Source organism: Portunus trituberculatus, chromosome 50, assembly GCF_017591435.1.
Source record: "Portunus trituberculatus isolate SZX2019 chromosome 50, ASM1759143v1, whole genome shotgun sequence".
Taxonomy (NCBI): Eukaryota; Metazoa; Arthropoda; class Malacostraca; order Decapoda; family Portunidae; genus Portunus; species Portunus trituberculatus.
This window is the reverse complement of record NC_059304.1, coordinates 11,391,393-11,418,892: the sequence shown is the minus strand read 5'-3', so window position 1 is coordinate 11,418,892 and position 27,500 is coordinate 11,391,393. Positions and strand designations below refer to the sequence as shown.

At 36.6% G+C, this 27,500-nt stretch overlaps 1 protein-coding gene across 6 annotated transcripts in view; it reads left to right on the top strand.

Annotated features, from left to right (window-relative positions):
• LOC123499699 (multidrug resistance-associated protein 1-like) overlaps positions 1 to 27,500 on the top strand; it is a 48,410-nt gene that overhangs the window by 1,447 nt on the left and 19,463 nt on the right. For 3 of the 6 annotated variants that reach the window (XR_006673065.1, XM_045248094.1, XM_045248097.1), the window contains exons 2-21: positions 1 to 23; positions 998 to 1,123; positions 1,884 to 2,021; positions 2,777 to 2,896; positions 3,120 to 3,313; positions 3,836 to 3,856; positions 4,229 to 4,423; positions 4,680 to 4,863; positions 5,874 to 6,042; positions 6,304 to 6,455; positions 6,917 to 7,054; positions 7,546 to 7,692; positions 8,028 to 8,112; positions 8,858 to 9,060; positions 9,634 to 9,810; positions 9,965 to 10,132; positions 10,270 to 10,453; positions 10,790 to 10,907; positions 11,347 to 11,476; positions 11,718 to 11,919. The exon at positions 1 to 23 is cut by the window's left edge and continues 154 nt beyond it. Coding sequence is in view for 5 of the 6 variants with exons in the window: in XM_045248094.1 (XP_045104029.1) it covers positions 1 to 23; positions 998 to 1,123; positions 1,884 to 2,021; positions 2,777 to 2,896; positions 3,120 to 3,313; positions 3,836 to 3,856; positions 4,229 to 4,423; positions 4,680 to 4,863; positions 5,874 to 6,042; positions 6,304 to 6,455; positions 6,917 to 7,054; positions 7,546 to 7,692; positions 8,028 to 8,112; positions 8,858 to 9,060; positions 9,634 to 9,810; positions 9,965 to 10,132; positions 10,270 to 10,453; positions 10,790 to 10,907; positions 11,347 to 11,476; positions 11,718 to 11,919 (2,874 nt within the window). In the remaining variant the exon portion in view is untranslated. Of the gene's footprint in view, positions 24 to 997; positions 1,124 to 1,883; positions 2,022 to 2,776; positions 2,897 to 3,119; positions 3,314 to 3,835; positions 3,857 to 4,228; positions 4,424 to 4,679; positions 4,864 to 5,873; positions 6,043 to 6,303; positions 6,456 to 6,916; positions 7,055 to 7,545; positions 7,693 to 8,027; positions 8,113 to 8,857; positions 9,061 to 9,633; positions 9,811 to 9,964; positions 10,133 to 10,269; positions 10,454 to 10,789; positions 10,908 to 11,346; positions 11,477 to 11,717; positions 11,920 to 26,312; positions 26,534 to 27,500 lie in introns of all 6 variants that reach the window. The other 3 variants (XM_045248093.1, XM_045248096.1, XM_045248095.1) reach the window with 3 other exon arrangements.

The following is a 27,500-nucleotide window of genomic DNA, read 5'->3' as shown; positions in this document are numbered from 1 at the left end:
CTTGGGTGAACCTCTCCAAATTGGTGAGATCATAGTTTTCTAATGCTAGAGAGTGGAAAATAAGAAAGTACAGTATCATGTTACTACTTCAATGATAAAATTTTATTGTAACTTTAAATTAAGCACTTTCCTCATATCGTGGCGGTCCGTGCCTTTGTAGAGCCCCAGAGCAGGACTGATAGGGGGGCCATCCTGATTACCACTATCTGCGCTTGTGCTGTTATAAAATTCTAGTATCTCTGCAGATGATGAAAGTGTAATCATTGAAAGAAAACATGTATAGCACAGATTTGAAGAGTGTCTCTCATTCAATCATTAAACATGAATAAATTTTGGCAATTTAATTTGTGTTGATTTTAAGAACTCTTACATATAATGTACCTTGTCATAATTAGAAATAATGCAGCTAGTTAGTGTGTTGATGTTAAGTAAGAGCTTCAAAAATGCTAATAATCAGGTATGTTGATAAATGTCTATTATTAAGCAGTTATGTGTTATAGCCTTTATAAAGTACTCAGAAAATACACTGCCTAACTTATATATGGTTTTTGTTTAGAAAAGTGTGTTATATCCATATACTTTTTGAAGAATTGTTGAAATTGTGCTAATCATGACCACTGCACACGTTCAAAATTGATTTAATGCAGGGTAAATCTACTGTTGTGTATAGATTAGTGTTTATTTTGAAGATTGTAGTCTTTCAGTGAATTGACCATGTGATAAAATTCACATATACTGTTTCACAAAATGGTAAGGAAAAATTAGAAAATAATATGAAAGTATACTAATTACAAAAAAGAAAGTTGCGAGTTGTTGTATGATCCAGAGAATGAATGAAGACCTTTATTAATACTGTTCCAAATTCTGTTGTCTGCATGACACACCCAATCCTGCTTTTTAAAGATTTTAATTTAACTATACTCCCTATACTGAATAATTTTATGTATATATTGTTTATTTTTTTATTTACTACTATTGATAATAAAGTTTATTGCAGGTAGGATCGTTGGTGCTCTTATTACTACAGTTAATAGACTTTGTGTATGCACTACATCAATGGAGGATTGGGCAACCAATTTATGCAGTCCATTTTGTGACTCCTGCTCTTCTCTTTGTCTCATTGGTAAGTATGTGACATGTTGAAAGATGAATGTTACTGCAAAGAGAATTCCCTATGTATCAGTCTCCGTTCTCATTCCTGTTCTTTTTTGGTTTCTTGAGCAGATTACAGCACTGCTGTCATTTATATCAGTTCATACATTTTGTCCTAACAGGATTCATCTTTTCATTCCAGTCTCTATGTACAGTAGAGTAAACCCCACTAAAGTCAAAATATCAATGTGTTGGAACTATTGTTCCAACAGGGAAATTAAAGGTGATGGGAATTGGCTCAATTAATGCAACATGTTCAAGTACTGATGTCCTTGGCTCTACTCTACAGAGCCATCACTATACCTGACATATGTTCTTTTCCCCAGTACGTTAGAAAGAGTGCAGATTATTTGCTGTAATTATTTATGTACTAGTACTTTGAACAACCATAATATATCAAATTACATTCTTATCATTGATTGATTGTGTTTTTGGTTTTAGCAGTAATGCCTATAATAACCTGTGCAGTAAAAATGACAGTATTTAGGAATTAGCTTTTAAAGTGTCATGTGGTACTACATGAGAACATAGTGAGTCTAAGAGATGGAAGGGAGGGAGGCAGAGGTCCACCAAGACAAACAGTTCCTGCAAGTTGCAACTTATTGTTTTATCACAAAATAAACCAAAACATAGTATATGTGTTTTGAATATTTTTGGCTTAGAATTACTTGGGCTATCAATCTTGTATATATTACAAAGTTGTAGTATTAAGAAATTTATTTCTTTTACAGTTTTTGCAGTCTGCAGTGGTCTTGGTGGAGAGGAAAAGGGGATTTCAGAGCTCAGGCTACCTCTTTCTCTTTTGGTTACTATGTGTAGTGTGTTTCCTGCCAGAGTATGTGTCTCATATCTCTGCAGGTCCTTACCAGGTCAGTGTATTGTATTTTCTATCCCTGTTGTGTGTTTTGCATGAACATGTCATTGGATTAGGCAGAAATTGTTTTTTTCATTCCTTATCTTCTGTATGTATTTAACTTTTCTTTTGATTATTATATTTTGCTGATAATTTCCTCATATGACAGAGACAGTATTTGTGTTATTAATGCAAATCTTTGTCAAAGATTCTGTTTGCTTTTCATATATTACTCAATATTCAACAATGTAAGGTTTCTGTAAAATACTTACTTAACCCCTTCAACACTGCAACACATTTGTGTATGATTAAACCATTTTATTGACATTAGGAAGGGTCTGTGGAGGTCAGAAGATTAATGGCCACAGTCTTCACTATTTGATTCCCCACATAATTTTCTGAAGCTGTATAAAATTGCCAAATAGTAAGCAGAATGAATATGGAAATGTATCATGCTACTCAAGGGTTCAAATATTAAGTTCAACAGCCTGTAAAATTAACCCTACATTTACCACCCAGTTTTGCAGCCAGTCATACATTTGATGATTCCTTCAAGATAGAATCCACTTCTAAAGTTCCTTGATTGTTCAAAGAAAAGTTGTAAGATTATTTGTATACTGCTGTTTTGCTTCTTTGGTTTGAATTAAGAAGAAAAAAAAAATAAGAAATAAGAAATAATTGTGTTATCAGTCACTAATACTTATAATGATTATTATTAAGATTAAGCCTAAAGATTCTAGTACATTGTGTGAATGATGTTTTATATTTCAGGAGGGTGAAGGAGTTTATTTTGGTACCTTCATGGTATTCTATCCATTTACTGTGGGTATGTTACTGATCCACTGTTTTGGGGATGCCTCACCACGCTATGTTCATTACCCACGAAGTCATGTGAGCATCATCTGCATTATCTTCCAACTTCAAAAATCTACTTGCATTTTTAAACTGATGTTTATGGTGATTCAGAAAAAAACTTACACAAAGTAGAGAAAAAATTGTCATAGTAGTGAGCACAGTCTTGAAACACTGAGATAAGAAAAATTCTTGGTCATAATCATTTACGTTCAGATCCATAATATTAAAAGAAAAAATACATATATTGTTTTTCCATCAGAAATACTGCCCAGAAGTAAGTGCATCATTCCTCAGCAAAATAACGTTCTCTTGGATTAATTCTCTCATTTGGAAAGGTTACAAGCAACCTTTAGAAAATGATGATCTGTGGGATATCTCTTATGAAAATGCCTCCAATACAATTGTGGAGAAATGGAACAAAAGCTGGAAGAAAAACTCTGCCAAAGCCTACAAGTGAGTTTACTCAGATTTTAAGATAAGAAATTATATAATAACAAAGGATCTGGTGGATTACAGTTCAATACAGTTGATAATGAGCTAATTGCTATGAGTAATAATTTTCATTAGTAATGATTAGTTGCCAATTATGATGAGATTTTCTCCATATCTTTCTACACAATCTTAATCTGACAGGATCTGTTCAGGATAATGATAAGAGAAAGCCTTAGTATACTCAAGATAATTTATATTGACTATTTGTATTGACAGGACCAGACCTGATATAAGATAATAGTAAGAGCAAGTCATAGTTCTTTTATTGGTTTATTTCCTCTTATATATGTTATTTGTATATTATTCTAAATTGTTGTTTGTCATAGAAATTACATTACAATTCATGTTGTTTTCGAAGATATTCTAGATTGAAATTCTTTGAATTAAAAATTCAGTGATAATGATTGCTCCATATTCAAGATACAATTATCATACTTGTTAATAATTATGTATCACCTTTTCTATTTTGTCTCATGTATTCAGAAAATTTTGGGACAATTTTGGGTGAGTGAATTCTAGTGTTGTAGATTTTTTATGCTTAAAACTTTGATGATATTGATACAGCTTGATAAAAAAATTGTATTATAGTTGGAAAACCAAACTTTATCTTCGAGTGATCATTTCTGCACATAATTTTTTATTATTTTTTTTATTTATTATAATAATAATTATTATTAGTATTAGTATTAGTATTAATATTATTATCATTATTATTGGAATTAAGGTTATACTGATAAAATTTATATAAAAAGGCCAAATGTGGTGGAGTAACTAAAGAGACTACCAATAGTTATTTATTGCATATTTTATTTTTAGAATATGAAAATCAGATGTCAATACAGGTTTTTTTTTTTTTTTTTTTTTTTTTCTCAACAGCAAAGGCCAGTCTCACACCTATGCCACCTTTAATAATACTGACCAAGTGGAGTTGTCAGGTCAGGCAGGCAACAAGGAGCATTATCTTTCCATTCTTCCCACCTTGGTGAAGGTGTTTTCATCCTCTTTTTGTTTTGGAGCTTTTCTTAAGTTTCTTCATGATGTCCTACAGTTCCTCAGTCCTCAAATCCTGAGGTCAGTCTGAATATTTTTCTAATTTATATCTGAAATATTGCAGTACTTTAATTTTATAGTGTGTTGAACTTTTTGTGTGTGAAGGAGTCCTCATGAATACCTCCACAAAAATCATAGGTTCATTGTTACTAAATCAAATTTTATTGATTTGATACTCTGTTTGCAGTTTGCAACTGTCTTGCTTGAGCATATGATTACTGCAGATGATTTTCATGATGCTTATTCAAAAGGAGCATACTCAATTTATGTATTTCAGTGCACTCATCACTTTTACGGAGAGCACTGAGGAGGAAGCACCAGCTTGGCATGGTATTTTGTATGCTGTGTTGATGCTGGTGTGTGCTCAGTGTCAGTCTTTCCTACTGGGGCAGTATTTTGCCTGGATGATGGTAGTTGGTCTTCAGATGCGCACTGGAATTATCTCTGCTGTTTATGGCAAGGTTGGTGGAAAAACTTTGATGTTAAAAATTAGATTCATAGCTTTGTTTATCAAGCTATTAAAATTCAAAGATATTGAATAAGACCAGTTATTAGCATTGATTAAATTTTCCAGATAACATTTTTATCCTATGTACTCATTACTAAATATTGGCTAAGTACAAGAATTCCTCTTTTTTCCTCAGTTATCACCATCTTGTATGTTTGGGAATCAGCTAGGTATATAATGATCATAGGAACTATTTGAACCCAAGTGTCTCCAAGTTAACACATCACAGAAAGCATCGCTAAATATAATCATAGATAACTAAAAACTTAACTATAATTCGAGCTAGTGGGTAGTGGTGATGGCTGGTTGTCGAGTTTTCCAATACCAGTGCTGGTCATGTTTTTGCAGCTAAAGGCAGCTTCATTGTGGTTATCCCAGGTTTTGTGCTTTTAAGTTCTATTCACTTGTCTACAGGCAAGCATTGATATTGTGTGATACATGTAAAAATTGCCAGAGTAATTGTACTGTTATATATTCATCATTATCTCTAATATTTGCCTTCATTCAAGGTTTTCATGCAATCCTTGCCCATCAGTATCTCTTTCATGGTTATCAATGACTATATCAGCCACCTCCTTTATCCTTTGCTAATATTCACTTACCCTCTTACAGAATTTTAGGAATGAGCAATAGAATTGTTTAATACAGAGGTGGGCAAACTTTTCGATGCTAGGGCCACATAAAAAAAAAATCACAATCTTCTAGGGCCACATACTATATTAACCTAAAATCATTAATATTTTAAATACAAAATTAAAGGGTTTTAAAGAAAAGCCATTCTCACATGCATGTGCACATTTGTGGGAAGAAAATGAAATGCTCACAATACTATTTGGTGTTGTTTATTAACTTTCTCTTTCAAATTTACTAACATTTGTTGGGCCACATGCAGCCCATGGGCCGTAGTTTGCCCACACCTGGTTTAATATATGCATCTTCAAGCAATTATTTACTTGTATGCAGGCAATGAGAATTTCCAGCTCAGCCAAGAAGGAATCCACAGTAGGGGAAATAGTGAACTTAATGTCTGTGGATGCTCAGCGCTTCATGGACATCACCACCTACATTAACATGCTGTGGTCAGCACCTATGCAGATTATCTTGGCCATATATTTCCTATGGAATCTTCTTGGTAAGATTATAAAGTTGATACTTTCCTTTCATGTTCTCAAAGTAACAATTTGTGTATTTTACATTTGTAGTTTAGACATAAGTTCAGATTAAATATGACTTGCTAAGTTAAAAATTTGGAACACTGATTTTGCATTTCTAGATTTGTGAACTTTCTTGTCATCACTTCCTACAATGCTAGACATGAAGAAAACGATAGGTAAGAGTAGCTGGTGCACTCACTTTTTGTGTGTTTAATAATAGTTTGTTTATTGCTTCACAGGACCTTCTGTTCTGGCTGGATTAGCTGTGATGATAGTGCTTATCCCTATTAATGGATTCATTGCCAACAAGACAAAAAAACTTCAGATAAAGCAGATGAAATTGAAAGATGAACGTGTAAAGCTCATGAACGAGATCCTAAATGGCATAAAGGTAAAGTACATTGTTGTGTGTTAGAATGTCATATGCTTGATATACTTGAATGATACCTAAAGGTGAAGAAATTCTTGTTATCTTATTTTTCTGAGGAGGTATATTTTAGTTACAAGAAAGATTTGTATGCTCAACACTTGAAATCCTAATATAGAAATTAATGGCAGTGCTTGCTTTGAATAATTTTTCATTGTTTATTCACATTCTTACTCTCCACAACCATGGTTTGTCCTTTGTTTCAAACCTGATATTTAAATCAGCCATGAAAGATATGTAAGGTACTGCACTGAAAGTAATATTATTAGCATAACTAAGATAAACTGTTGGTGATGGAGGAGGATGAAATGTAAATTCCAATGAGAGAGAGATATACAATGGCTACTGATGTTATATTTGTGACCAGTGAATATAGTGTGAAGACAGATTAGTATGTAAAGCATTTTGCACTTTATTATTCATAGGTGCTGAAACTGTATGCCTGGGAGCCGTCATTTGAATCTCAAGTGACAACAGTACGGAACAAGGAGGTCAAGGTACTGAGGGAGGCAGCCTACTTCAATGCTGGCACCAACTTTATTTGGAATTGTGCCCCATTTATGGTGAGCAATTCTATTTCCACTAAAACATGAAAATTATAGGCTTTCATTGATGAGGCAAACATTTTCATCATTGGAAAAAAAACCTCCTTTAATGAAATGTGTGATAAAGAGGTCGCAGTTCTTTGTAAGCATAAAGTCATACATCCTTTATTATTTTTCATTTGGTTCTTTTAATTTATTAGTAAATATCCTATATCCTTTGCCATTGATTCCTTTTACCAATTCCTTATGTATGCCTCATTCTTTAATTGTTCTTCATTTGGCCAAACCATCTAAACTTAGTACTTTTATGTATTCTGTCTGGGTACAGCTCACCCATGACCACAGAAGCAAGCTGCCAATAGTGTTCTCTCCATTCTGCACTGGAATGGATGATTTGTTAACTTTAATATGTGAAAACATTTAAATTTTACTATGTTTATTGTGTATTTATACTTGTCCATATGTTGGTATGTTAAAAACTAATCCAACATTCACATTTCTTTCTCCAGGTATCAGTTGCCACCTTTGCTGTGTATGTTAATGTGTCTCCTGATAACATTCTGGATGCCAAGACTGCCTTTGTCTCCCTTTCACTTTTCAACCTCCTGCGTTTTCCCTTGGCTATGCTTCCCATGCTGATTACTAGTATGGTACAGGTATGGTATAGAGAGTACATTTTATAGTATTTATTTATTTATTTATTTATATATTTATTTATTTATTTATTATTTATTTATTTATTTATTTATTTATTTATTTTATTTATTATTATTATTTTTTTTTTTTACTCAGAATTACTTTAACTATCATATTCCAACTCACAAGACATGCTGTATAGTGTAATAAACAAACATCAATAAATATTCTATATGCCTTTTTGAGACAGTGTTATTCTCATGTATCATGGCATGAATAATGGTTTAGTAAGTTAGTATTGAATGTGCTATAGCATAAATTTCAGGTAACATGTATATTTTATCATTACTTTCAGGCACATGTCTCCTTGAAAAGAATCAATAAGTTTATGAATGCAGATGAACTGGACACAAACAGTGTGCAGGGAGATCCCACATACAGTGAGTCTCTTGCAGTTTATTTTAGTAGGTTTTCTTAAAAAATGTTCCATGAATAGTATATTATGTTGTTATTCTTTTATATAGGTAAAAAATAATGCTTTCGAGATCTCTTAGTCATCATTGGCATATATCAATGTTGATGATGCAGAGTTCTATTGATATTCAGCTCCACCACTCTGATGGCCCAAAACATTACACAAAGTAGCTGAATCAGTCAATATTCAGAAACTTTGCATCCATAATGTTGAGGCCCTGATAGGGTGCTGCAGATCATCAAGTGACTTTCACAAAAAGGAAATACATATTTGAATGGTTGTGACTACAGCAATCCCAGATGGCAATGATCCTTTCTGTACTGGTGACAATAAGTGGTTATCAGTGAGTGGTTGAGCTGGGGTAGTTGAATGTCTTGGAACCAGTCAGCCATTTTTATATTACAGCAGCCTACTAGTAGTTTCACCATGAGTAGTATACTGATTTCTCATAGTGGTGCCATTGTTCGTAGTAAGTTGCAGAGTCTCTCTCTCTCTCTCTCTCTCTCTCTCTCTCTCTCTCTCTCTCTCTCTCTCTCTCTCTCTCTCTCTCTCTCTCTCTCTCTCTCTCTCTCTCTCTCTCTCATTTAGTGTTCTCTAGTTTTTTTGTTCACCCACCTTACATAACTTTTTCATCTTCTTGCAGAAAAAGTCTATGAAAGTATAATTTGTAAATGTCAGTGGAAGAGTACACTTACTATTCTAATTTTCAGAGCATCCAATTGTGGTAGAGAATGGAACGTTTGCCTGGGGTCATGAGGAGGAAGATAGCAAGCCAGTACTTAAGGGCTTGAACCTTACAGTACAGACAGGTTCCCTAGTAGCAGTAGTGGGTACCGTTGGTACAGGCAAATCCTCCCTTTTATCAGCCATCCTTGGTGAAATGGAGAAGCAGAGTGGCAGAGTAAATGTTAAGGTGAGGAAGGGAAAAAATTATCGGTAGCAATGCATATAGCTTGCTCTGTTTGGACTACATTAATTGGTATGTTAGATTGAATGCTGTTTATTTTCTAGAGAAACTAAGAAAAATCTCTCCAAACAATATTTTATTACTTGATAATATTTCTGAAATGGTAAGATTAAGTTAAACTTGTTTAAGAATAATTATAGAGAATAGAAAGAATATAAGGTCTTAGTAAGAGAAAGGTGTGCTAGTTTATGAATATGGAAGGTGGGATTTAAATGTAAGCGTCTGAGTTGCAGGATGGCTAAAGATATATACTCTAAGAAACTGGATATATCCAGAGCATGGACAAGAAAGGATACTTCGAAAAATTTTGCAAAATGAAGTATAGGCTGTAAATAGGATGGAAACATCTTAATGGGGAAAAGAGATCATAATAGTTTGCTAGGCTGATGAATGAGAGAATGACTTATTTTGTATATTTCCTCCCATTTCCTTCATAAATTCTTCTATTAATGAATTATGATTGTCTTTATTGTCTATACTATAAAAAGACTAATTTTACTTTGCCCACGCTGTCCCTAGGGCAAAGTGGCTTATGTGGCCCAACAGGCATGGATTCAGAACACAACCTTAGAAAAGAACATTCTTTTCAACCAGCCCAAAGTGGATGATTTGTATGAGGCATGCCTACAGTCATGTGCCCTACAGAGTGACCTTGCTATCCTCCCTGGCGGTGACCAGACTGAAATTGGGGAAAAGGTAGATGATTACATGTATCTTATGTTTCCTTTTATATTCTCATAAAAGTTATTCAAATTTTTCTTGTGAGGCATTAGAATGAGATATGTTTCATAACCCTAAATAATGGTTGTCATTTCACACTTTCTTGTGATCCATCCTTGATATTTTTCAGGGGATCAACCTAAGTGGAGGCCAGAAACAGAGAGTTAGTCTTGCACGAGCTATTTACTCTGATGCAGACATCTTCCTGTTAGATGATCCCTTGAGTGCTGTGGACTCTCATGTTGGGAAACACATCTTTGACCACGTGATAGGCCGTAATGGCATGCTGAAGAACAAGGTAACTTTTTTTTTTTTAAGTTCTGAATGTATGTATGATAATGATTTTCTGTATCTAAATATGATGGTGTTCTGTTGTACATTCAAATGTATTCATAATGTCTTAAAGTTACATGATTGAAAATTGACATCCTTCAGACACGTGTGTTGGTCACCCATGGGCTAACATACCTTCCCCAGACAGACAGGATTATTGTATTGAAAGATAATCAGATAAGTGAACAAGGCACATTCAAGGAACTCTTGCAAAAAAAGGGACCATTCCAAGAATTTCTTCTCCAATACCTTGCTTCAGATTCTGAGGAGCTTGATAACCTAGAAGGTAGGTATATATATATATATATATATATATATATATATATATATATATATATATATATATATATATATATATATATATATATATATATATATATATATTTTTTTTTTTTTTTTTTTTTTTTTTTTTTGCTAAAACTGGGTTGTCGCTACTAGTAGTGGTAATGAGGACTCTCTTTTCATTAAGTGTGCTACAGTTAACACATTTGTATTCAACTGTCTTATCAGATATCCTCAGATAATATTTCTTCCACATTGATTTGATCTCGATGTAACTGTAATGATGATGGTGATGATAATATGAAGAAGTTGTTGATAAAGTACTGTTACTCAAACACAGAACTGGAAGATATCAAGCACCAGCTGGAGAGCTCCCTTGGGCGAGATGTGATGGAGCAACAGTTGGTGCGTGAGAAGCGGGCAAGTGAGAGTGAAAGCCTTGCAGACTCAGATTGCAGGTTAGTCTGACACTTCATTTTTATATTTTTATCAGTGCATATGAAGATAGTGTACATGTGTGAAAATAAAGAATAAAAATGAGGGAGAGACTTCCACCTGCAATAGACACCTGCTAAAATTGTTATTATTTATGAGTTAAAACACACACACACACACACACACACACACACACACACACACACACACACACACACACACATACATGCACACACGCATGCTCAGTTTTCTCTGTAAATCATAAATTCATTAATATATATATATATATATATATATATATATATATATATATATATATATATATATATATATATATATATATATATATATATATATATATATATATATATATATATATATATATATATATATATATATATATATATATATATATATATATATATATATATATATATATATATATATATATATATATTATAGCAAACATGTTGTGCGTCGCCAAAGTAGTCAAAGGATCAGTGAATCATCTGTTGGGAAGGAGACACAGGCCCCACCACCTAAGAAAAAAGGAGAAAAGCTCATTGAGGCAGAAAAGACTGAGACAGGCAGAGTAAGTATTATCATGAGTGTCTCCTTGTACAAATTGTTTTCTGAATTTGAATAAGAATTGTACAAATTATTTTCTGAATTTTAGTAAGAAATTAAAAACAAATTATGTTGAAAGTTGTTACATAATCACCACTTTTATGAGTTCATATTTGGAACTTTGTTTTGGTATAGCAAACAGTGGAGAAAATTTAACTTCAAATCTCGTCGAGAATGAGTGATATCACTTTCTTTTCTTTCATTAGGTTCAGACTGAAGTGTATAAGTACTACATGAAGTCCATTGGGATTCCAATACTTATTTGGACCATGTGCTGCTTTGTAGTTGCACAGACCTGTATTGTGGGCTCCAGTGTGTGGCTATCTATTTGGTCAGAGGACACCAGCATGGACAGCAGCAGCACAGACATGTATCTTGGGGTATATGGTGCCCTTGGTATCGGCCAAGGTAAGCACATGGTTTTAATTGTCTTCATGATATGGACAAAACTTACACACACACACACACACACACACACACACACACACGCGTAGTGTAGTGTTTAGCACGCTCGACTCACAATTGAGAGGGCTGGGTTCCAGTCCCGGGAAGTGGCGAGGCAAATGGGCAAGCCTCTTAATGTGTGGCCCCTGTTCACCTAGCAGTAAATAGGTACAGGATGTAACTCGAGGGGTTGTGGCCTTGCTTTCCCGGTGTGTGTTGTGTGTGATGTGGTCTCAGTCCTATCCGAAGACTGGTCTATGAGCTCTGAGCTCGCTCTGTAATGGGGAAGACTGGCTGGGTGACCAGCAGACAACTGAGGTGAATTAGACACACACACGCACAAACACATTGTCCTTTTAATCTACAGATATGGTTAAAAAATATAATAGTTGAACTTTCACATATTTTTCTGCTGTATACTTTGTGTACATAAATTTTATGTAATTAAGGAACTGACTACAAATTCTTAAATTATCTTGAAAGTTAACTTTTCATATGTATATCTTCTCTTTTTTTCTTCTTTTTTATCTTTTCTGTCTCTATTTATCTTTGATTTATTTATTCATTTATCATATGTGATTATACTGTATATATGCATCAAAGTCAGTTTAAACAATTGTCCCATTCTTAGTCGTTATGCAACTGTATCTTGATCCACTTCACCATATAGTAGTGTATTATAGCCAAAACAAGGTACTGGTTGGGTACATTGTTTGAAAAGAACACACATTGATTTTATTTCACACCTGCTTTTAATTTTCTTTTCCTTTTCAAATTTAGCCATGAGTAATTCAGATTGGATATATATATATATATATATATATATATATATATATATATATATATATATATATATATATATATATACAGTGATCCCTCGTTTATTGCGGTTAATGGATACCAGAACCCCACGCGAAAGGTGTAAAACAGCGAAGTAGGATTTGCCCCCTCCCCCCCTCTCTAGGAATTTTCGTGTATGTGTTTGTGGGTACCAGAATATTTAAAATATGTAAACAGTCTCTATACTTTACATATACAGTATTTTACTTAAATATATTTAGTTATAAAACCTTATACATTAATTATACATTTCTCTCTCTCTCTCTCTCTCTCTCTCTCTCTCTCTCTCTCTCTCTCTCTCTCTCTCTCTCTCCTCTCTCCTCTCTCTCTCTCTCTCTCTCTCTCTCTCTCTCTCTCTCTCTCTCTCTCTCTCTCTCTCTCTCTCTCTCTCTCTCTCTCTCTCTCTCTCTCTCTCTCTCTCTCTCTCTCTCTCTCTCTCTCTCTCTCTCTCTCTCTCTCTCTCTCTCTCTCTCTCTCTCTCTCTCTCTCTCTCGATCGTAAAACTCACCCTCTTCTGCCCTCTTTGATCATATCCAAAAGTTTCACTTTTCCACTGATGGCTATCATCTTCCTCTTCCTCTTGGGCTCACTAGAGGAAGCTTTTGCAGGGGCACAGCGCTTAGGTGGTATTGTAAGGGCTTAACAAATCACTACTTAAACAAAAATAGTTATTGCGAACACAACACAAAGATACAGTATGCGAGACAGTCTGGACAAGACTGGCAAGATACAACCAAGGCCCATGGAATAGAAGGTCAACCTATGAGGCATTCAAAATATGTATGATATGCGCATCCGTGACGTGAGCAGGTTCACAAGTGGTCTGAGCGGGGACCAAGCTGCTGGGTAGGTGTTCACATACTTCTCTCTCTCTCTTTCTGTTCCACGCCAACATCAGTCACAATGCCGAGTTGTGCAGTGCATGACTGTTGTAATTATCAGTAGTATATAATATGTAGTATGCGATAAATAAAAACCATTATTATTTTTTTCCTGATAATTTTGCACCTTATTCTATTACATTAGTAAATTTCTGAAGTCTAGTTATTGAGAGGTCTCCATTCAGTTACTTGTGTAGTTATAAATTGCCTCAGCTATATATGTAACGTAAAAATTAAATAATAATAATAACGAAAACAGCAACACTATATTAATATTAATGATAATAAGAGCAAAAGTTTAATAATAGTAATAATAATAATAATTAATAGCAGCAAGAGTATTGATATCATCAAATGAGGCGTGTTATGCCAGAGGGGCGTAACTGACAATCTGGACTTTTTGAGTTAGTTATGGATGTGGCCACCAGACTCCCTAACTTAGCCTGTGGTGAGATTACCCAGGCAAAATCAGTCCCTATGAAGCCTATACTAGGGTTTAAAATCCTGTGTTTATATGCGTGAAAAAGTACTGACTAGGTTTGGCCTGGAACGCCAGAAGGGCAGAACTGGCAGCCAATAGCAGAGCGTGGCCGGCACACACCCCACCATACCGTCCAATCACAGCTCAGCCAGCCCATGTTGCCTCCCAATCGCAGTCAGTGCCTCCCTTTAAACTTGCGTGCCCGATTACTCTTTCTTTTGTCCCCATATTATTGTTGATTTACGTGGATTATATACATCGACAATGAGTGATAGTGATAGCAGTGTAGAGGGGGAGGCCCCTTCGACCTCCCGTAAACATGTGGCCAAGCCTGAGCTGTGGAAGAAAACTAGCAAAGAAACAAAGAGAATCTGGGGAGAGCTACATAAGCGTGACTACAAAACGGCAGGTTGATGCCCATTCTATTGGTGCCCCATGCTCATGCCCAAACAAGTACTTTGAAAAGATATGGTGAGTGTGTATACATTATTATAACTAATCATAATATTTTAAAACTTATCTTTTACAGGTAGTTTCAGCTCACCAAAGATAAAAAAAAATGTTTTCTAATTCAATAAAATCATAAAAAATTGGGATTCGCACATACAAGGACAAAATTTGGACACAATACTTATGTTATAGTCTAGTTTCATTCATACAGTAAAATATTACAATCATCCAATATTTTGGGATTGGCTACGCAATAGGGTGACAGAAAGACAAACGTACAAAAGCAAAACACACAAAAAAACTCAAATTGTGCATAAATTAATAGATTTTGAGCAGACAAATCATTAGATATATAATAGTAATGCATTTTTTCCGTTTCCATACAAGTTATTACCGCCTAACTTTAGACGCAAAACGGGTTTTTTTGAGTTACGCCCCTCTTGCATAACACGCCTCAAATATGATAATGATACAATGGTCAAAGAGAGATAGAGAGTGCTCTGACAGTTGAGAGAGAGAGACCTCTGGCAGGTAGAGGGTGTGGGGTGGTGCAGAGAAGCCTTCACAGTGGTACAGTGGAACCATGCGTGCTTTGGGGTCTGAGGAGTCTCCAAGCGCACGGGTTCAAATCCTGTCCACGGTCTGAGTGCAGGTTGGGCTTCCTCACTCAGGGCAACGGTTTCCTAGCGGGTGGGCTTTGAGATAGGAGGTACCCTAAAAAGTATTCCCTTTAGCCCATAAATTCCCGTGAAAAGTCCACATGGTATAAAAAAAAAAAAAAAGAAAAGAAAAAAGAAAAAAAAAGAACTTGTCTCCTGTGCCAGGTAAGTATGATTTGCTCAGCGGGCAGAGAGAGAGGGTGAGGTTTCCATGCAAGAAAGACACGTCCCGGGAGGAAGCTCCCCTGTTGATGAACCGGCTGAAGTCACTGGCCCCAGCCCTTTTCCCCTTAGAGCTGCACTTAGGTCGACCTTCTATTCTATGGGCCTTGGATACAACAAGGGAAGATGTTGAGTGAGGCTGCAATGATGTGCAACCAATCAGCTCAAGGGATAGATCCACTCGTGCTCTCATTGGTGGATCTCACGCCGGGAACCGATCACACGCCTTGTATGAGTGCCCATGGGTATGTACAAAACCTCTGAGTCAACTCATCTTTGTTTAGCATGCTGGGAAACCGTCTCTCTCACGCATCAACAAGAAGAAACAACACGTTTCTCCACAATTTGGCTGCCGATATGGCTGTATTTTTTCATTTTTATCGCGAACCACGAAGTGGGGGGGGAACACTGTATATGTAGGCTATACGAACAATGTATGTACAATACTTTACGTATATAGTAACGTACATGCTCGTTGTTCTTACACACCAACTTACCGAATTACGGTACATACGGTATTTGTAAGTGACTCCACAGACCCCGTGATATAGCAAAAATCCACAGAACGTATCTACGAGCATGTATAAAAACCGCGAAACAGTGAGGCCGCGAAAGTCGAACCACAAAATAGTGAGGGAACACTATATATATATATATATATATATATATATATATATATATATATATATATATATATATATATATATATATATATATATATATATATATATATATCTCGCCGAACACGAATCTCGTGTATACATGAATCGGTAAAATATCCCACATTTCGTAGAGCACGACTTTGACTCGCGATTGCACGATTTGGTCTCCATTTGAATCTCCCGCTGGTCCTGGTGGATGCACTTGACTTCCCCTCCCAAGCATCTTGGACTCGCCCCGGGGTTTGCGGTAGCACGCTGCCTCCCGCCACTCGCTCTCTCCTTGTTGTGCTGTTGTTATGTACAGACGTGGTTCCCTTGCTCTCTCTTCATTTCATTTTGGCCATGGCCCCCAAGCATCCTACCCCATCTACCCCTTCTGCTGCCAAGAAGAGGAAGGTGCTGAGCCTAGCATAGAAGATGGAGGTGATTGAGAGTGTAGAAGGAGGCCTTACGTAGACGGAAGCTGCCAAGAAGTTTGGGCTGCACAAGGCGTCTGTCCGCACGATTTACAAGGCGCTGGTCAAAATCAGGCAAAGTGTACATTAAGTTCAAGAGGGGTGTTAACCCTCTCCTTCCAGCGCTTAAACTATTTTCCCGTTTGCTATGACGGCTAAAAATGGTAAACCTAGAAATTGTCAGAAAACTGTTTGAATACTAATAATTATTTTCTCTTTGTTATTCTGAATACAATGATGTACTTTGTAGCTCGATGTGACCTCTGAAAGTTCAGTTTATGCCTTATCAAGGATTCTTCCTCCTCCTGCTGTGTGATCCGTCTTCCAGAAACAGCCCGGAGAGCGATGACACCGCGCACACACACACACACACACACACACACACACACACACACACACACACACACACACACACACACACACACACACACTCTCTCTCTCTCTCTCTCTCTCTCTCTCTCTCTCTCTCTCTCTCTCTCTCTCTCTCTCTCTCTCTCTCTCTCTCTCTCACACGTACGTAATGGGAAGACTGGCTGGGTGACCAGGAGGCAACCGAGGCAAATAACATTATCTCTCTCTCTCTCTCTCTCTCTCTCTCTCTCTCTCTCTCTCTCTCTCTCTCTCTCTCTCTCTCTCTCTCTCTCTCTCTCTCTCTCTCTCTCTCTCTCTCACACACACACACACACACACACACACACACATGCACACACATAATGGGAAGACTGGCTGGGTGACCAGCAGGCCACCGAGGTGAATTACACACGCTTTCATGCGCCAACCTGTTAGTTGATCTCTCTCTCTCTCTCTCTCTCTCTCTCTCTCTCTCTCTGACAAGTTACCTTCTACCATTTTATTATAAAATCGAAGATAATGAAAAAATTAACATTAAAGAATGATAGGTAATATTTTTTTTCACTTTCCGAGTCCTCACTAATGTCTTCACTTTCTTCAGTTTCTTCTAAATATTTACTGTCACTGTCTTCAAACTCAGAAGCACTGCTAAATACATATGTTCTGACCTGCTCCATGGTGAGTTATAATCTGAGATCCTTCGCTCTTATCAGGATGTCTCTTCGCACTTGTCATGGTGCTTTCCACCCGGTGGGTCGCTGGGGTTGCCAAGTGTCGCCCGGAGAAAGGGAAAATAGCTTAGTTACCGCTAAATTTCCAGAGCTAGTGACAACACTACATGTGGAAACATGCCAGACACTTCCACTTACCATCTAACTCGAGAAACCGCGCTTGGAGCTCAAAATTGAGGCGCGAAAATTCTTGATTATGGGTATGATCGCCGTCGCTACGGACGCATTGATGCAATCGTATATAGACGATTGCTGGAAGAAAGGGTTAAGGAGCTTCTTTTGCCCTACAAGGAGACCTTATGCCATATGGAAGCATCTGCCAGTCAGAGGCCCATCACTTCATATTTCAAACCCTCTCCAACCAGCAAATAAACAAAAGATACTAGAACTATAATTTAAAAAAATGTGTGCTTGGTACTTCATTTGTTGTTTTTTTCAGCCTTTTTGGTAAAAAAAAATTTTGCGGGGAGGATCTGGGAACGTAATCCTTATTTTCCCATAGGGCCTATTATTCGCCGAACACGAATCTTGCCGTACACGACGAGCTCAGGAACGTACCTGTCATGCTGGGCGAGGTATGACTGTATATATATATATATATATATATATATATATATATATATATATATATATATATATATACAGTAAAGTCCCGGGTTACGTCGGTCTTGAGTTACGTCAAACTCGTAGTTACGTCAGTCCACTATAAGGCAATTTAAGATTAAAAAAAATGAAAATTTATAAATTGTAAAGCGCGGGATTTATTGTTATTGTTGGTGGTTACCCGCCACACCGCCCGCCTCACGCTTGAATACAATAACACCCTGCCTCAGTTCCACCACACCGCGCCCCTGGCAAGAGTGTTATCCTACTTCTGCGTTTACTGACTCAAGTTCTTAGTATCTTGCTCAATGGCACCAAAGAGAAAACTCCTTAGTGACAGCAGTGATGCTAAGAAAAGGAAAACCATTACGCTACAAGAAAAAGAGGACATAATTAAAAGACATGAGAAGGAGGCAGCAGCTGTGTGTGAGGGAGGAAGAAGAAAATGGGAAGCCCGTTACCATGACAACAGGGAGGTTGACGACCTTGAGGGCTCGCACACCCATCACAACAATAACAACTCCGGAGCCTCGCCTGAGCCATACGACACTCGCAGCTCACTTGCACCATCTGCGCCTGTCTGCTGATCCCTATTGCCCTTTCCTATTGCATTTCCTGCCCCGCTGCCCACGCTTCTACTCCCACCGCACTGCACTACGCTCCCAGCTGTCTGCCCTGGGCGTTACAACATTCGACCTGCCCACCCTCCTGGCGGCCTCAGGGCCACCCCTCTCGGCAACCTGCAGTCCTTCACGTTCGTGGCCCTAATCAACAACAAAAACAAACTTGTGTTTCAAATTCCTATATAGTTGTAAATAATATAACAATATAACCTTTAACTTACCTGAATGACCATAAACAATGATTGGTTGAAAACTCCATAATATGCTTTGAAATGTACGGAAACTCGAGTTACGTACAAAATCGACTTACGTCATGTTTCAGGAACGTAACTCTGACATAAACCAAGACCTTACTATATATATATATATATATATATATATATATATATATATATATATATATATATATATATATATATATATAGATAGATAGATAGATAGATATATATATACACACACACACACACACACACACACATATATATATATATATATATATATATATATATATATATATATATATATATATATATATATATATATATATATACACAGTAATACTCTGCTTAACGAACAGAATAGGGGGTGTCAAAGCTGTTCGTAGAGCGAAAATTCGTTAACCGGACATAATTTTCCCATAGGAAATAATGGAAATAGGGGGGATGAGTTCTGGGCTGGTCCCCAACATACCACTTGGGTTAAAAAAAAAAAAAAATTATATATATGTTTTGCAGCATTTTGGGCCACTGGTGTACCACTACTTTTATGATGTCATATGAGTCATTGGAAGTTAGAGGAGCTACGTACAAATTCTCTCACATTCTCGCATTTATATTCACAAAACAACATTTCTATTAGCTTTTTTACAAACCTTGCCCCCAAGAAAGGATTGTTTTGTAATGCATAAAGTGAAATCTTACGTGGAATACCAAAAAATAAAGCAGAGATGAGATGAGCTACAGACAAAGCGGGAGACTCTCGGCGACTCGGCTGCTGCTTCTTCTTGTGACCCTTTCAGCCTGCATGTTGTCTTTCCCCATGATATTTGTTTCCACTCCTCTATTGCCTGCTATAATGGATATCATATCATAGTATTCATATATGTTCATGCCATGAGGATAGCCTCGACTCCTTGGCACTGAGTGACAGTGAATTATTAATGAAATACCGCGGTATTTCATTAGTAATTCACTATCACTTAGTGCCACGGAGTCAAGGTTATCCTCGTGGCATGAGCGTATATGAATACTAAGATATTATGATAGACTACTTTGATACGCGGAGTAATGTAATGTTCTGTATATGGTGTACTGGGGCTGTGTATTGTTCCGCTACCCCACGGGACACCACGCTCTGTTTGGCAATCCGCTTGCCTTCCTTCTTTGACTGGTCCTCCTGTCCTGCACAGCCAGTCTAGGTCTACAGTCTATTGTCTACAGTCACACTCCAGTGTGTAGACTGTAATTATACATCATCACGCTTGCTACAAGCTCCATCTAGCAGCTACCGACTACAAGTCTCTCTCTCGTCGCCGGCTACTTCTCAAGCCTTTCCACGGCCGCTTGCTACCAAGCTACCAAGCCTCCAGTACATTTTGTATCCTACAATAAACACAGGGAAGCTCCCCCAGTGTTTCCCTTCAGCCAGACCAGAACATATTGCTGGTGCCAGCGGTACCAGGACAATGTGGTATCCATTATAGCAAGCAATAGAGGAGTGAAAACATAAACATCATGATGAAAGTAACACGCAAGCGAAAGGGTCACAAGAAGAAGAAGTGGCCGAGTGGCCGCGAGTCTCCCGCTTCGTCTGTGGCTCATCTCATCTCTGTTTTATTTTTTGGTATTACATGTAAGATTTCACTTTATGCATTACAAAACAATCCTTTCTTGGGGGCAAGGTTTGTAAAAAGCTAATAGAAATGTTGTTTTGTGAACATGAATGCATATGTAAGACAGTAACACCACCTCTAGAGGTGGTGTTCCTAGCAACATCAAAGCAACCTGATAGCAACCTTGTCACTGTCCCTCCAAGTGTTCATGGATGCCATTTCGCTGCAAAAGGTTGCTCTGATGTTGTTAAAGAATCTTGGATCCAGCTCCAGGAGTGCCAGAGACAGAGGCGGGGAGCCAGCCAATCACAGCGAAACTACCGCGTTCAGTCCCTCACCCGGCAAATTCAAACCCAGAAAATTTGCTAAAACGGATGTGGTTGTACGTTACGCGGACATTTTGGGCAAACTTTATATTCGTTAAACGAACGTTCGTTAAGCAGAGTATTACTATATATGTATATATATATATATATATATATATATATATATATATATATATATATATATATATGTGTGTGTGTGTGTGTGTGTGTGTGTGTGTGTGTGTGTGTGTGTGTATATATATATATATATATATATATATATATATATATATATATATATATATATATATATATATATATATATATATATATATGTGTGTGTGTGTGTGTGTGTGTGTGTGTGTGTGTGTGTGTATATATATATATATATATATATATATATATATATATATATATATATATATATATATATATATACACACACACACACACACACACACACACATATATATATATATATATATATATATATATATATATATATATATATATATATATATATGTATGTATGTATGTATGTATGTATATATACAGGCAACCCCTGCTTAACGGAGGTTCACACAACGAAATTTAGCTACAACGAAGGTTTCATTTTACTACCATCGGCTCGTTTAATGAACACCAAACTCGCTTTAACGAAGTTTTATCCAGGTAATTTTTTCCAAGTTTGAAAGCCCCGCCGTATCATGTAAGCCAACATGCTTTTGAATACACCAGCGCCTCTCGTGGACAACACGCACACCCCCTGTTCCAAACAATAACTGCGTCAGCTGCAGCTCGTCTTCCCTCAACTTACCACCAAAATGCCCTGCAATGTCGCCTAGCGTTGCTAAGAAGACCAGGAAGTCTCTTACTCTCGAAGTGAAGTTGGATATTATTCTCAGACACGAGAGAGGTGAGAAAAGTAATAGCATTGCTGGCCACCATCTTGACTCCATCCACTGTCTTTACTATTTTCAAGTCAGCAGACTCTATTAAGAAGGCTAGTGAGACTGATCTTCCTTACAAGCTAAAAGAACTAACTGAACTCGTGACTCTATAATGGATAAAATGGAAAGCCTTGTGGAAATGTGGTACATAAGTTTTGTATGTGATACAATGATGCACCCTTTATTTACATTCCACAGGTTGCCGGTTAGTGTCTCTCCCGTTTCACTCTCCCTCCTTTCAAAAATTTAAGATCATCAACATTATAAAGTTACATACATACATACATTAGTGTAGATTATAATGACTTAAATTAAACTGCCTAAATGTTTAATTTCATAATTTTTCCTTTCATTCAACCTTTCACTGTACTATGATGCACTCTCGCTTTGTTTACTCTCAATGGAAGTTCAAGTGAGGGGTTAAACTTGTTATAATCGGTTCGCTTAACGAAGGGTTTTTTAGGAGCATAACCCCTTCATTAAGCGGGGTTTGCCTGTGTGTATATATATATATATATATATATATATATATATATATATATATATATATATATATATATATATATATATATATATATATATATATATATATATATATATATATATATATATATATATATATATATATATATATATATATATATATATATATATATATATATATATATATATATATATATATATATATATATATATATATATATATATATATATATATATATATATATATATATATATACAGGGGATCCTCACAATTTGATGGGGTTAGGGCAGTTTTTCATCAGTCGAATCAGTGTTTATTTGAATCGTGAAGCAACTTTTTTCATAGGATACTTAAGAATTAGGAGGGATATGGATCAACCTCCAGCCTAGACCCTCCAAAACATCACTATAACCTCTAAAAAGCACTAATTTAGACTAAATCATTACTATTAAAGGCTTAATTTATATCTACCTTTTTTTATTAAACACATTAGGGTGCTGTATAGTACATTTCTTGGAAATAAAAACACTTGCATGATGCAGCGGTCTCCCAGTACTTGTCCCTCTTCTTCCAAATTGTTGATACTGTTGATCTAGGGACACCCATTTGTGCTGCAATGACACTGTGAGCTATACCTGCCTCACACTTTCTTATAAGCTCAAGCTTATCTTTGAAAGACAGGAAATTCTGCTTCTTAGGGCTGGGGCTGGAGGTGGCTTTGCTTGGCATGGTCAAAGTGGCGTGGAGGCAGGAGGTGGAACATGGAGCGTGGCCTGTCTGGACGCTGGCTGGGGCGAGAGTGACGCAGATTAAGCGATGCACAGGCTATAACGTCGGTTTACAGTTCCGCCTGGCGGGCTGACCACACATGGTATAACGTCGGTTTACACTTCCGCCTGGCGGGCTGACAGTGAATTTGGGGTGGCGGTGGATTTGACCGGGTGAGTGGCGCGCAAGATACGAATGTTGAATTGGCGAGTCAGTCAGTCAAATCTTGAGGATTGGGCATTAACTAACTGAGTTCAAATTGGCGATAATTCAAACTGCGAACTGTCAAATCACGAGGATCCCCTGTGTATATATATATAAATATATATATATATATATATATATATATATATATATATATATATATATATATATATATATATATATACAGTAAGCCTCCACATTTAGTGATCTTATTAGTCTGCCGAAACCATCGCTAAATTGGAATTTTGCCAAATTTGAATACTACTTTAAATAGGGAAAAATACCAATCAGTCTTTCATCCGCCCAAAGTCCCCATTTCGAGTCCCCATTTACAGCTGCAACATCGCCACCTTCACGAGAATCAGCACCCCCTGAACCACTAGTGGAGGCCATGGTGATAGCAAAACTCGCTAAACAGCGAGGATGGGAGCACAAAAAAATGAGTTCACACGCTGGATTAACACACGCAATAGCTCAAGTGTCGAGTGGGAATGCTGGAGGCACTGTGGGGCTGACATCACGGCCAAACAGACACGCGATTGGCTCAGAGTGAGCGGGAGGCGGGACAGTGTAGCGCGTACATTCGCTAAATATGAGAGAAAATCGTTAAACTTGAGGGCTTGGCCTTTTTCCAGACAGTAGCTAAATAAGGGTTCCGCTATATATTTATATATATATATATATATATATATATATATATATATATATATATATATATATATATATTTATTTATTTATTTATACATACATATGAGTGCATGTATACATATATGTATACATATATCATCTGTGGTGATACTTTAACACTTGAATGAATTTGTAGATAAGAAATACCCTTATGTATGGTATTTCAAAACAAGGAAAAGTATTTTTCAAAGATGTAAAACATTTTCACTTTTTTTCATTATTATGAAAATGGTTGTGCCTTTTAAAAAGATTTTATAGATTCACCCATTCTCACCTTTGACATATGGAAGGCTGATATAAAGACAGATTGTTTATTCTTAAAGAAAACTTTGGATTGTTAGGTTAGTATTTTATTTCTTGAGTTATTCTATATATTTTTATGCCATTTACTGCCTGAGAACTCTCTCCAAGTGTATGTGTAATTTACCATCCAGTTTACTTATTTAAAATTGCATGTGGCAAAGATGATTTGAATCTTACTGTTAAAACTTTGATACATAAAATGACCATGACCATTGGAAGTATTGTTTTATAATTTTGTAGTCTTTTGGATAAGTCCAAACTTTTGCATGAGGTTACTTAGTTGTACTGCTTAACATAAAGGCATCATCATATGAATTTATATAGATAGTATTCATAAAATTAATTTCTTAAACAGGTCTCTAGAAATGAGTCAAAGAAAAATACCTGTATGCATGTATTTGCACATACACATAAACTGTAACTTTTAAATCTTCTTATGGAGGAGATATTCATAGCTTTTGTTATCTTAATTCTCTCTCTCTCTCTCTCTCTCTCTCTCTCTCTCTCTCTCTCTCTCTCTCTCTCTCTCTCTCTCTCTCTCTCTCTCTCTCTCTCTCTCTCTCTCTCTCTCTCTCTCTCTCTCTCTCTCTCTCTCTCTCTCTCTCTCTCTCTCTCTCTCTCTCTCCCCTTATGTGAAGCACACTCCTGTCAAATAAAAAGAATTTGCCAGTCTACTGAGGATCTGGCTTTGCTTTGCTTACTGAATCTTGGTCATCCTCTTTTTCAAGGTTTTGGTTAAACTTTTGCTCTTCCCTTAGACATATCAGAAGCTTTTTTGATGGAATCTGTTACAAAGCTTTGATTTCCAAACTTTTTTTTTTTTATGTAGGAGTAACAACATCCAAGGCCAACAAAAGCAGAAAAAAAAGCGCACTGAAGTGCCGATCAGAGTAAAAAACAGTAGTAAAAGATAACAGAATATGTGTGGAAACCTCCCTCTTGTGAAAGTTCAAGTCATACAGAAGCAGGCATTGAGATCCAGAATTTACCACATAAAGGAATGAATGATTGAAAATGTTAATTAACTCATGCATTAAAGAGACAAACAGAATAGGAGTGAAAGAAACGAGAAAGTCCTGTGCATCAGGTGGAGGGGAGGCTTGAAGTTAGCAAGATCAGAAAGCAATTGGCATGAAAATAGTGGTAGAAGATAGCAAGAGATGCAGTATTGTGATGATCAGAAAGAGACTAAAGACAGTCAGTTAGAGAAGAGGAGTTGATGAGACAAAAAGCTTTTGATTCCACTCTGTCTAAAAGAATGGTATGAGTGAAACTCCTTCCATACATGGATGGATAAGGCCTCTTTACAGAGGCAGCATCTGGGGTTTAGAACAACTGGTGGAGATGGTGTAGAATTCTCCACTTCTTAGAAGTTGACTTGGTTAGGAGTGAGGTATAAAGTTTCCCTGTTATACTAAAGCACTGACCAAGGATTTTCAGTGTAGAAGAAGATGTATGCTTTTTCATCTTTATAAAAAAGGAAGTAAGTGAAATGATAGTAACTATTCACCCTCTGCAATTATTACAAAGTTGAAAGATTCATGAGCTTTCCCATTGGATATCTAGCATAAATTGATATGAAAATATCAATTAACTTATCCAGATGTATTTCTGAAACTAGATCAGTTGTATCAAAACTGACATATGTGTGTGTGTGTGTGTGTGTGTGTGCATGCATGTGACATGCACCAGCACACACACACACACACACACACACACACACACACACACACACACACACACACACACAAACATGTATATATGTGTGTCTCACATTTACTTAGCACAGCCTGTGCACCACAAATCCAGAAATTTTTCCCATAAGAAACTGTCCTGAAGTGATTTATTGATGTCTTTTGCTCCACAGCCATTTTTGTCTTTGCTGGAGCATTTTCCATGTCGTATGGCACACTCAACGCCGGGGCCAGACTCCACTATCAAATTCTTCACAGTGTCATGCACTTACCTATGCACTTCTTTGACACTAATCCGGTCGGCAGAATGATTAATCGATTTGGTAAAGATATGGACACACTTGATACTATTTTGCCCATGACTCTTCGCTCATGGGCTGTATGCTTCTTTACGGTATGTGTCAGGTTTATCTCCTTGTATGATGGTTATGGTTTGCATAGTGATTCTGCACTTAGATGATGAGTTACATGCTTTATAATGGCTGTATTCTACTTTTGCAGTGTGGTAACTGTAATTCCATATAATTATTAGCAACGTATGTTATGCACCTTAACTTGCATGCTTTTTGAAGTATCTTTTGTGTATGAAACTAAGTTGTTTTACGTTTATTGACCACTACTACTTTGATGTGTTGCTATGTTGTATGTACAATATATATGTAGTGGTACATTGAGATACGAGTTTAATTCGTTCCGTGACAGAGCTCGTATCTCAAAACAATTATTCCCATTGAAATGCCATTAATCCATTCCAGCCTCCCCAAAAAGAGCACCCCTATTTTTTTACATGTTTTTAGATAAGAAAAAAGAACTCATAGATAATAATTATTGCACAGAAAATAATAAAACATAACAATATAATATAAATAAATAAACTACTCTTATAAAGTATATTTATCTTGGAGGATGCATTCCATTGGACATTACACTACCGCATTCCCAACCCTCACTTGAGAATGTCGATCAGCTGGAGTTACAAATATAGCCACCCACAGAAGACTGGCTGCTCAAATGATTATTTGAGCTCATTGACAATTCTGTAAACATTATTCATTGAATAAATGAAGTTTTAAGTAAGAGAGAGAGAGAGAGAGAGAGGGGGGGGAGGGAATAGAGGCCACACCACTGTAATCTATGTAGAGGTTTGTTTACATTCCTCCCCCCCTTCCATGATAAGTGTAGGTGGAGGAGGTAGGTGCAGATGGGAGAAATTTGCCTTTTCAGTTACATTCACATGCATACTTTATCAATGCATGAAAATATATGAAATAACAGCAAAAGTTTATTTAGTGTTCTTCCCTTGGAGACACACGTTTTTGGCTAATGGTGGTAAATGGTGGAGGAGGAGGAAGGAGGAAAGA